Raw genomic sequence first — 12,250 nt, forward strand, 5'->3', positions numbered from 1 at the left:
CTTGTGACATTCGCTGTTGCTAGAGGGATGGCAATCAGCAGTATGTACCTACTTCGCACGTGAGAATATCCGAAAACACACCTGGCGACACCCGAGTGGTGACACTTGCTCCCAGATAGACCATGTGGTGGTCGAGGGGATACATTTTCGGACGTCATAGATGTGAGGTCCTACAGAGGCCCGAACATCGACTCGGATCGTTATCTTGTAGCCGCTAAAATTCGTGCGCGATTATCCAGCGTGACGAGTTCAAAAAACAACAGGACGATGCGTTTCAATATCCAGCGCTTGTCAGCCGAAGGGGTTGCTGCACAGTACCATCAGAAGCAAGACGAGAGGATAGGAGAGACCAACGGATCTGGAGATGTCAACAGCTTACGGGGAATTATTCACGAAGCAGTGACAACAACAGCGCAAGAGGTGATTTGTACCGCTCAGCGACGCCAACGCACACTGGGCCAGGAACAGAGATCAGCAAGACAAAACCTCTAGCACATTGGGGTTACGTCCTATCAAGTTAGTGTCTTCGGCAAAGTTGTTGGGTTTTATCTGCGCCTCAAATTGCGCTTGGAATTTAGTTCGCAAAATCGCCGCATAGATGGCACTGCGGTGCTAACTTTTTTATTTCACATCCTAGAGCTTTGGCGTCTTCGTCAAAGTTGTTGAACAGGCAAAAATATGAAAAGTTGTCGAAGACACCAAAACTGTAGCTCTCGAAATAACAAAGTTACATTGAATTTTATAAACGAACAACTTAAATTTTCTGGTTTTATGTCATTCCCTTGTTTTTCAGCCTACATGTTGCCATGGTAACAGAAAACAATAATCGCAGTAGTCGGACAAGATCGTACATTTGAAATTGTATTTCACTCTTCCAACAATCATGCATTTTGAGGAATAATACATACATTTGTCTAGGTATTAGTAGAAGAAATTCCTGTTTTAGTGTATATGAGAGATATAGTATTTGATAAGTCTAAAGAGGAGCCTAATTTGAGCCCAAACAAATTTAAAAAATAAAATGAATCGGATATAAGGTAGCTCCCAAGCAACACACATGTTATAATAGAGTTACGACAGCGCAAGTTTTGGTTGTATAGAAGTTTATTTTACGTCATTCTAGCATTGTGTTGAAATAACGTAAAATAAACTTCTATACAACCAAAACTTGCGCTGTCGTTACTTTTATATAACATGTGTGTTACTTGGGCTGAGATATTGTGGTTGGCGTAAAGTGGTTGACAGCGTCTTATAGGAGTCCCAACTTTACCTTTGTTTTATCCGTTTTCACGTCAAATCTGAAACAATATCAACTGCAACAGAAAATCTAAAAGATTTGTCAGAGAAAAGTTTCCGTATTGTAAAAGTTTAATTTTACAGTTTTTGTGTGATTTCAAAATAGCAGAATGGCTAAAGGTAGATTTTGTTATTTCACTAATAAAGTATTCGTACCCTTTTTAAGCATATGGCACCCTTTTTATCTTACAAAGATCACGGGTTTGAAGCGTTGTTTGTTCCTTATTTTTGTATTTTAGTTAGAAGTGAGCACACAAAAAAAAAGAACGGAATCAAACAGTGCCGTAATCGCTTGTTTTCAAATAGGATGAATTTGGATGCGTGAGATTACTTATGACACTCACACCCTAATTATTATATCAAGCGTAATGCGTTTGCTGAGAAATTTCATGAGTATCTTTTAAAACATTTCACCATCGAGGCAATTGATTTTAATTTTCATTTAAGATTCCACCTACTTCATCGATAGTTTTATGTTCAACAAAATCGCGCACTATTCCGCATGCTAATGTTGCTTATTTCAATCATACTTAAGTCGAAACTGGAAGCATTTCCTCATTTTTTCAGTTTTCGATTTTTTTGAAAATAACGAAGCAATCTTTTCAAAAACGGGTTTCGTACACATGTAGAGTATGGATCAGTGTATCTTCTGATTTTTTTTTCGTGTTGAAAAAGTTTTTCATTTTTTCAAAAACCATTTTTTTGTGAAATTTTGTTCAAAAATGGTTTCTGCAAAAACGAAAAACATTTTCCACTATGAAAAAAATCAGAAGATGCCTTGAAAATATTGCTTCGCTACTTAATAAAAAATCAAAAACCAAAAAGTGAGGAAATGCTTCCAGTTTCGCCTTAATATAATAAATATTTTAGTGAATTAAAATTATATACCTTTTGTGCGCTATCTTGACAACCCACAAAGGCTGATAAATTCTTCAGTTTTGCTGTTGATATTGCTGACGATTTGATGTTAAAATGCATGAAACAAAAGTATAAAAGTATACTAGAAGTGAATTCACCTACGAAAAATGCGTTTGATTCGGGCAAAATCAGGAAAGTGCACATCGACAGCTAGCGATATAACATTCATAGGGTGGGGCAAGATGGGTCACCTAAGGATGGATCACCATAACTTTGTAAATACAAATCGTATTGGTTTGTATTCGCCCGCTACTCTTTAATACACTAGTTAGCTATGCTAAAAGTCGATAAAAAGTTTATTAAATACAACATATGATGTTAAACAAGCAGTTTTAAAAAGTGATCGATTTTGCGCCGTGAAAAAAGTGCGGGGCAAGATGGGTCACCTTTTAAGAAATTCACATTTTCTCAACGAAAAACGTCAAAATATAAGATTTGTTCCGTATTCATATATGCTTCATATCCATACTGAGTAAACAAGAGCTACTAGTAAACATTTTATAAATTTATTTGGAATATAAAAGACTTAACAATTTGAGTGGTCCTAAGGCGACTTGAAAATCGATGTTTTTACTAAAAAATTATCATAATTTTATGTTTTGATTTTGAGCATTCATTCCGTTTGATTGAAGTCATTTATGAGATAGTCTTGTAATAAAAAATAATTATCATTTGAATGCTCTAAAAATACGCTCAAAATTGAAGGTGACCCATCTTGCCCCGCGGCCGTTTATATGGAGATTATATGGAATGTATCGCTTAAGGAAAATGGCTAAAAACCATTTTATTTTTTATTTCCAATGAGAGTGAATAATTTTTCAATCAATGCCCCAAGCTTTTGTATATTCATGCTGGTCATCTAACAAAATTATTAACATAATCAAAACAAGTGTAATGCGCCCGAAAATGGCACTGACCCATCTTGCCCCGCGACCCATCTTGCCCCGCCCCACCCTATACATTAAACAGGAATTTCTACTAGTAATACGAATGTAAAGATTATTCCTAAAAACGCATGATTGTTGCAAGAGTGAAATACAATTTGAAATGTACGATTTTGTTCGACTACTGCGATTGTTGTTTTCTGTTGCCATGGCAACATGTAGGCTGAAAACAAGGGAATGACATAAAACCGAAAATTTAAGTCGTTCGTGTATAAAATTCTATGTAACTTTGTTATTTTGAGAGCTACAGTTTTGGTGTCTTCCACAACTTTTCATATTTTTGCCTGTTCTACAACTTTGCCGAAGACGCCGAAGCTCTAGGATGTAAAATAAAAAAGTTAGCACCGCAGCGCCACCTATGCGGCGGTTTTACGAACTAAATTCCAAGCGCAATTTGAGGCGCAGATAAAACCCAACAACTTTGCCGAAGACACTAACTTGATAGGACGTAACCTCAATGTGCTAGAGGTTTTGTCTTGCTAATTTCTGTTCCTGGCCCAGTGTGCAACGTAATGGTTGGTTTCACGAGGACTGCCAACGAGTGACGAACGAAAAGAATGCCGCCAGAAGTCGAATGCTAGTGGCCGGTACCCGGCAGAACAGAGAGCGGTTACAGGGTTGCAAGAGCAGAAGAGAAACGAATCCACCGCAGGAAAAAACGGCAACACGAAGAGAGTGTTATTGCTGAAGCGCAGGAAAGTATGGACAGGAACGATATGCGGAGGTTTTATGCAACTGTCAATGGCGCGTGGCACAAGACTGCGCCAGTGCCCACCATGTGCAATGACCGGGAAGGAAATTTGCTGACAGACAAAACAATGGTGGCAGCCAGGTGGAAGGAGCACTTCGAAGATTTGGTGAATGGTAGCAGCGAAGGAGCACCCAGGAACAGGATTAACATAATGGATGACAGTCAAGCAGTGGAACCATCAACACTGGATGAGGTTAAAAAGGCCCTTAAGGAGCTGAAAAACAGCAAGGCTGCTGGGAAGGACGAGATCCCGGTCGAACTTCTTAAGCACGGAAGAAAGCAGCTACATCAATCAATCCACCAGATTATTATAAAGATTTGGGAGGATGAAAAATTGCCCACCAGTTGGTTGGATGGCCTCATATGCCCAATCTACAAGAAGAGGCACAGACTGGAGTATGCCAATTACAGAGGGATTACCCTTTTAAATTCGGCGTATAAGATACTGTCGCGTGTCCTGTTCAACAGACTGCGACCTCTTGAGGAGTCCTTCGTCGGCGAATATAACTTGCAAACTCACCATCTGTTCATTGATTTTAAAGCAGCGTACGATTCAGTGAAAAGAAATGAGCTTTGGCAGATAATGTCAGAACATGGTTTTCCGGCGAAACTAATTAGGCTGATACGCGCAACGCTGGATGGATCAAAATCAAGTATTCGGATCGCGGACGAAGTGTCTACGTCGTTTGTGACCTTGGATGGATTGAAGCAGGGGGATGCTCTTTCAAATTTATTGTTCAACATTGCACTCGAAGGAGCGATTAGGAGGTCAGGCGTGCAGAGGAATGGCTCTATCATCACACGGTCGCACATGCTCCTCGGTTTTGCGGACGATTGATTGATTTGTCTTTATTAGAGAGACTTTCAGCCCTTGGCTGGTTCGTCTCTAACTTTGCGGACGATATTGATCTCATCGGCATCGATTTTATGCTCCTCTGAAGAGAGAGACAGCGAGGATAGGCTTGACGATTAACTCTACCAAGACGAAGTATATGATAGCGGGTAGATACAGAAGCAGGCCTAGTGGTGTTAGTGCTGAGGTAGTAATTGACGGGGAAATGTTTGAAGTTGTTGAAGAATTTGTTTATCTTGGAACATTTGTGACATGTGTCAATGACGTTTCCCGTGAAGTGAAAAGGCGTATTACAGCTGCGAATAGGGCCTTTTACGGATTGCGTAGCCAGCTTAGGTTCCGTAACTTGCAAACGCAAACAAAATTCGCTCTGTATAATACGCTGATCCTTCCGGTTGCCCTCTACGGTCACGAAGCGTGGACGTTAAAGGAGGTAGACCGAAAAGCTTTTGGAGTTTTTGAGCGCAAAGTGCTGCGGACAATTCTCGGTGGGAATCAAAAAAATGGAGTGTGGCGCAGACGGATGAATCACGAGTTGTACCAAGTGTACGAAGATGCGAATATTGTGAAACGTATAAAATACGGCAGACTTCAGTGGGCTGGACACGTAGTGCGAATGTCGGAAAAAAGAATAGCGAAAACAATATTCAGCAGAGAACCCGGTAGAGGTGAGCGACTTCGTGGGCGGCTGCACGCGGTTGAAGAAGATCTACGATCCCTACACGGTCGGGGAAACTGAAGGAACATCGCCCAAGACCGACGAAGATGGTGCTCTACTATACGCTCGGCGTTGGAGTAAAGTTACTTTGTATCAAGGTAGGTACGGTGGGCGGGTCATCCGACCGGTACAAGAAGACGTGGAGTACAGCGAGCTAGGTGGGTCGACCAAGTGGAGGACGATCTGCGGACCCTACGCAGAGTGCGGAACTGGAGACAAACAGTCTTGGACCGAGTGGAATGGAGACGGCTACTATGTTCAACAAAGGCCACCCAGGTTTTAGCCTGATCGGTAAGGTAAGTATGTCATGAGGTACGCTTTGGTGCTATTATGGGTGCTCCACAAAACTATTTATTGATATGAAGTGCTCCGTGTGTCAAAAGGCTGAAAACCCCTGCATTATAAGTCATCATAATACAAACTGCGTTTTAAACTGATCGGATGTTGAAAATTTTACCATTAAAAAATGTACATAAAATCGAAGTACATAAAATCGAGGGTCTATATATAATCTATGGTCCACTAAATCGAGGTATACCATGACAATTCAGGCAACAATGCATCAAAATCTTACCTTCTCCGTTTAGGTATCCCCAGCTGCGCGTTCAGCTCCGTCAGTTGCGCGTCCGTCTGCATCGGGCTGACACCGGCCGCCGCGGCTGCTGCGGCGGCTGCTGCTGCTGCCGCGGCCGCTGCCGCCGCCGACGAACCATGCGCCGTCGATCCTATGGGCGGCGGTGGCGGTGGCATGTGATGCGGCGAAGCGTAATGGTGCCCCAGCAGGGACGATGGACCGGCCACATTGTTGTACGAGGTGATGGTCGCCGGCGGTGTCGACGGACCCGGATGATACGGCGGGTACGCCGGGTGGTGACTGGCCGGCAGGTACGCTTGACTAGGCGTAGCGTAGTGTGGCGGACCTTGCGACCCACCCTGCGCGTACGCGTACATCGTGCTTACGTCATATGGTTCCAGTTTGCAGAATTTTTGTGGAACCGTGCGGGCGTCGAGTAGGGCGGAAATTTTCGCGGTTTTTTGCTCCTGGCGGTTCTGGGTTCGAAAGTGTTCCGTTGCGGGTGATGGGTGCCGGTGCCGCCTTCGACTGCGTTCGTGTGGCTTATTGGATAATTACACGATACCGGCACGCCGCACTGCAAAAGCCCTCTCTTCGTTTCGCACTAATCAGATTCTAGCCAAGCACTCGATAATTAATCTGTTTAATTCGTTATTTGCTTTATGGCCTTTTTGCTCTTTCTTCTCTCTCTCACCGCGTCGTTATGGGTTCACACAATTACGCACCAGCAAGCGAACAGTCATAAAGCTCCTCCACGAGTGCTTCAATTATGCGATCTGAATTTGATTACAATACAATATTTCTCAATAAAAATTTATTATCAAAAATTATACACATGGAATCATAACCTCGCACAATTTATTTCTGCACCTATTTTCGCTCGCTCTTCGGCACTTCTTTACGCCAATCCTCTCCCACACTCATTTAACCCGAATGTTCACTTGTTCTGCGTCGGAGGGGCTCTTTATTAATATTTAATTTTATGATAACTATTTTTATACAAACAATACAGCCCAGTCCGTGGTGCACTTTTATTACTTGGCTGCGCTACGAACTTCACCACTCTCGGGAAATCTGCGTCCAGATCCAGATAAGGGACCAAGGGTTCAGCCGACGACGAAGCCCTTGACGCACACACAAATGATCGTAAAATTATTTATTTTCGCTTCACTGTGCCTTCCTTTGCCGTTAGTTTAGTCAGTCTCAGCCAGCAGCCGTCCGTCTGCTGCACTGATAGCGTGCTTAGAACCTCCGGTGGTTGATCACAAACCCCTTGCTCCGAACTCAACTCTCCTGGAGCGGCCCCCGCGCGATGCACTGCACACTCGCTCTCTCTCCCTAATAGGATTTTAAGCTGCGTTCTCCTCGATGCTCCTGCACCTCGTCAACTGCACAAATCTGCACCACTCTTGCACACCTTGCTCATCGCACCACAGACACTTGGCTCACTCGGTGTTTCTTTCGTTTGTATTTTTTCGTCAGCCTTAACTTCCCTAACAACGCTCTCTTCACCTCACACTCTTCCGAACCATTATCATAATTTCATTTTATTTTAATTTTTCCATCATTATTATAATCTCTTTCTTCGTCTGATCTGCACAGATCCACTGACTCGAAAAAAAAGAGCGCGGCGAATATTATTCGCTCATTCGGTTCGGGTTTCTTCCTCGCGCGGGCGTCTTCGTCGTAGTCGCTGTTTTCCACACTTCACTACCACTGCTAATGCTCCTGATGCTGCTGCTGCTGCTACTTCTGCAAGTTGCAAGAGTTATTTCACTTCACTTCTGAATCAGTTTTTCCTCTGATGATCTCGACATCGGCTCCGAAATCCGCACACACTCACTGGCACTGGACCAGAAACGAGAAAACGAAAACTTATTTTTTTGCTTGTTTTTGCGCTAGTGGAAGAAATCGACACATTATTTTTCAGTTTGGAAGCACCCTTCGGTCCTCCCTAATCACTATCCACAACGTGTCCTTCCAAGTGGTACAAGTGATCACTTTGGTGAAGCTGTTCATAGGGAAGCACGGTGAGCGGAAAATGATGAAAACCTTGGGAAGATTTTGTAACTTTTGACGTTGTTCAATGCGACTGACGAGAACGACTATTTCCTCTAGTAAATGCGGCACATTTTGCGAAAGTATAATTAAAAATTGAAAGTGGTGTACTTTTCTAGAATTTCAATAACATAAAAAAGGTAAATCTCCGAGTTGGGACCTAAAATGTTATAATTTGTAGATGGAGCAAGCAATAAATTCCCTAAACTTTTGACCAATTCCTTGCATAATTGCCTTTAAAAAAGATTTCTGCTGCAAGCATCGTTTTTTTTTTACCGGTACAAACTTTGGGCTTTGAGCATTTCCACCGACAATTTTTTTTTTTTTATCTCCAATTTTTCATAATCATTTTTCATGACCAAAGAGAACAATTTGCATCATCAGTTTGCCATTTTGACTTCTGAGTTGAGTTACTTCTGGCTTCTATATTCGTCTGTTTTCCACTATAACTTAGTAAATTTTGTACCAATTGACTTGAAATGTTGTACACGGGTAGATACTATACCTATCTCACCACATTCCAAAAGTTGTATCAATTGGTTTAAATTTGACTGAGTTATAGTGGAAAACAGACGAATATAGAAGCCACCGCCCAAGTAGCGCGATTCCCTATATCATAAAAACGCTTTATCAGATTGATAAGCTGTCTTCAGAAATATTTCGGGCCAGTGCTTCCCAAACTGTCTTAAGCCAAAACAAAAATAACAAGCTCTTATTATTCAAAGCGTCTTGTCTTTTTTAATTATTTTTTTGTTTCTTCTTCTTCTTTATGGCTCTACGTCCCCACTGGGACTTGGCCTACCTCGCTTCAACTTAGTGTTCTTCGAGCACTACCGCAGCTGTTAATTGAAGGGCTTCCTTTGCCTGCCATTGCATGAATTTGTATATTGTGAGGCAAGTACAATGATACACTATGCCCAGGGAGTCAAGAAAATTTCACCGACTGCAACGGGAATCGAACCCGCCGTCTCCGGATTGGCGATCCATAGCCTTAACCACTAGGCTAACTGGAGACCCCATTTTTTTGATTATATAACTTTTTTTCTCTGTCTTACCTTAAAAAAAACACTTCGAAAGGGGTTTTTCCTCTTTCTTATTTTGAGTTAAAAAACCAAATAAATAAACCAAAGTTTTCGAATATTTTATGAAAATTCTAGTATCCTCACGAAACTTTTCGACTTTTACCGATTTTTTTTAAATTTACGAAGCTATGAACAGCTTACTTCTTGACATTACCGAAACCTTGTCATTCAAAGTAAAAATTTCAAGAATCTTTTGAAAGAACAACTATGTACTGATGGTCTTCATACTGTCTCAAACGTTTCGGGGCAATATTTCTACAGACATCAATCGTAAAATAATTCTGCGATCAACAAATTTTCGGTTTCATGGAGGATTCTGAAAAAAATCAAATTTTTGGTTTGGGCTCTTCTTGCATCTAACGACGAAATGACCCAACACCAACCGTCCAACGGGTTGGATTTTCCACCTTTTTTTAAATACAACTTTAAAATCACCTGCCTCAAAAAAGGTATTTTTGATTTTTTTTTTTAATTTTTTGATATGTTATAGCAAGCATATTGGGCAATTAATTGCCACAAAGTCTTGCTAAATGCTACCGTATCCGAGATGTAACGATTTTACAACTTTCGGTCGTTTCGATTTTTTTTTCCAAGTCATGACAATTGTTTTCTGGAAGATCCAATATTATTTATTGCTGCATGAGCAAAAACGTCAAAAATATGGTAAAAACTATTATAAGTTTGCAAAATTATGTTGCCGAAGACAGCTTATCCATCGGGCAAGTCGCTTCTCAGACATATATGTTTTTTTTAAATTTTCATTGATTTTTTGCTTTGGCCCTTCTTAAAAGTAAGGCTAGAGGCAAATTTATCCAACTGAATATTCAAATTGTTCTTTTTGGTAGTTAAAAATGCTTAGGTAAAATTTGTAAAAAATACAAAAAAGTTGATCACCGAATGTTGTTTAATGTTTTTTTTTCTACTTTAAATTAAATTTTAAACTTAAGGGTGTTTTGAACGTAAGGGCGTTATAACCACGTTATGGCCACGGAAGAAAACAAAAACCTTATTCCATATTTTTAACAAAGATTTCTATTTTTTTTTTTGTTTTGATTCTCCAGATATAGTTTCATTTTGGTGTCAAAGAATAATATTTTTACTTTCTAGACCAGGGGTTCTCAGGCTTTCCCCTCTTGCGACCCACTTTTTATTTTCACCAAATTTGGCGATCCAAGCAAATTTTTGAAACATATAAGTCATTTCAGAAAATCGAACGAAAATCGACGAATCTTTTGAATTTTACAGCGTTTTTTCGTTTTCTGAAAAATGTCAATCAATCAGTCTTAGCTAACTTTTTGTCTCAAGAATTTTAGATAAGTGGACATGTTACATATTTAATTATTTCATACAATACTGAACCACAGATAATAAAAAATATGTCAAATATTTTACGATTAAATAAAAAATAAGAAACTACAAGAGCATCAGATATTTAATTAATGTCAATTTAATATTTCAAAAATATAGACTGTTTCAGAAATTATAAATACACTAACGATTAACTGCCATTTCAATTTGAGCACAATATCCAAAAAAAGTTTCTTTTAGCTCTTATAGTAAACATACTAACGAAGCAAATAATACTAATTTCGTTGATGTTTCTGGTAAAAGTTAAAAAATAGGGCTCTGTAAACTAGATGATTAAAATTTCAAGTTGCACAAAGTGGTCAAAAAATGTAGCATAGTAGAAAAGAAAAACATTTCACAGATAAAATATTTAATTCCGAAACACAAAATTTTTATTGTATCGATAATAAAATATATTTCTCGAGTGGTAAGAGTAATTTTTACTGGAATATTTGATCAAGAACCACCATTACGGGCCTTCTCAATACAAAATGTTTTGTTTCAAATTTCTCAACAACACCAGTAGCAACAAACGTTAAGCAAACCAATGTCTTAATTACATTCGTTGCATTGCATTCGTTTTTATGGTATGACAAGCTTTGCCATCTGAAGGATCGAATGAACTGAAAAAATAAGTTTCTAAGAAACTGTGTGGTAGTTCTTATGTTCCGTAGAAAACCTTAAAACGCCTTTAGCGATTATTTCCAAATTTTGATCAAGGCATTCCAACTTGTTAAGAAAGCGAATGTGATAAATATTTAGATAATTTCTAGTATTTAATGAAAATAATGTTGAAATCATTAAAAAACACCTTTGTGCAAATTCAAATTTGAAAAATTAAGTTATTTGTTAGAGAACTCTACTGATCTTTAAAATATCAAGACAATTGAAAGGAAATATAAAAATAAGGAGTACAATATGCTATACTCTGAAAAAAGTTGGTAAAAATCATCAGAACAGTTCATTTAATTGAATAAACAAAGTGTATTTATAATTTCTGAAACAGTCTATAAGAATTTCCATCCAAATGTAGGCGCATAAACATCAGTACAATTTTTGATATTCTAGTACTGATGAATGTTTAGATAAGCCCTCCTCAAAATGTGATCCACTCCTGGATACACACCTATTATACCGGTATTTTATTTAGGTCACTTTTTAAATGTTCTAATTTTGATAAAGGTTCACCGAAACTCAGCATCGATGTTAAGCTTTACCGAAGTTTGATAAAATGCACAAATAATTTTGTGGAGACTACTGGGCGCTAGTTTCTGGTGAAAATGAACTCATCTTTTGCAAAACAAAAGACAAAATTTTAAATTTTGCAAGAAACCCTTTTGAAATTTCCAGAACCAATATCAGAACGCAGACAGAAGCTCCAATATATACCAAAATAAGACTCGTAATATAGAATAGAATAGAATTAAGGTCGTCTCAATTCCGAGATCAACTTAGATTGGAACATGCTCGTACACTGAATGGAAGTTTTCTTTAAAAACATACTAAAAAAAAGCACTTTTCTTTCCTCATTTTTTAGAACATTTTTTTTTTATTTTATTTTTTTCAAATTTCTAAGCATGACCTCAACCATGATTCAAACACATCTTTTGAATTCCATATACTGATGTTCCAACAGAGCCAGATTTACAAAAGTGGCTGCCTCGAAAGCACAAAGAAACAAACGTCACACTTTACTCTTTGTGACAAGT

At 39.1% G+C, this 12,250-nt stretch overlaps 1 protein-coding gene and 1 long non-coding RNA gene across 10 annotated transcripts in view; both read right to left on the reverse strand.

Annotated features, from left to right (window-relative positions):
- The window catches only part of LOC109423958 (aryl hydrocarbon receptor nuclear translocator homolog), a 747,249-nt gene that overhangs the window by 563,181 nt on the left and 171,818 nt on the right, over window positions 1-12,250 (reverse strand). For 5 of the 9 annotated variants that reach the window (XM_062849869.1, XM_062849867.1, XM_062849866.1 and 2 more), the window contains exon 2: window positions 6,055-7,952. The exons of 2 other annotated variants lie outside the window; for them this stretch is intronic. In XM_062849869.1, the coding sequence (XP_062705853.1) occupies window positions 6,055-6,431 (377 nt within the window). In that variant the 5' untranslated portion in view covers window positions 6,432-7,952. The remainder of the gene's footprint in view (window positions 1-6,054; window positions 7,953-12,250) is intronic. 2 more of the 9 variants (XM_062849868.1, XM_062849870.1) reach the window with 1 other exon arrangement.
- LOC134287629 (uncharacterized) overlaps window positions 8,840-12,250 on the reverse strand; it is an 87,611-nt gene continuing 84,200 nt past the window's right edge. The window contains exon 2 of the long non-coding RNA XR_009997418.1: window positions 8,840-11,220. This is a non-coding gene — a long non-coding RNA (uncharacterized LOC134287629). The remainder of the gene's footprint in view (window positions 11,221-12,250) is intronic.

The sequence above is a fragment of the Aedes albopictus genome, chromosome 2 (genome assembly GCF_035046485.1).
Source record: "Aedes albopictus strain Foshan chromosome 2, AalbF5, whole genome shotgun sequence".
NCBI classification, from domain to species: domain Eukaryota; kingdom Metazoa; phylum Arthropoda; class Insecta; order Diptera; family Culicidae; genus Aedes; species Aedes albopictus.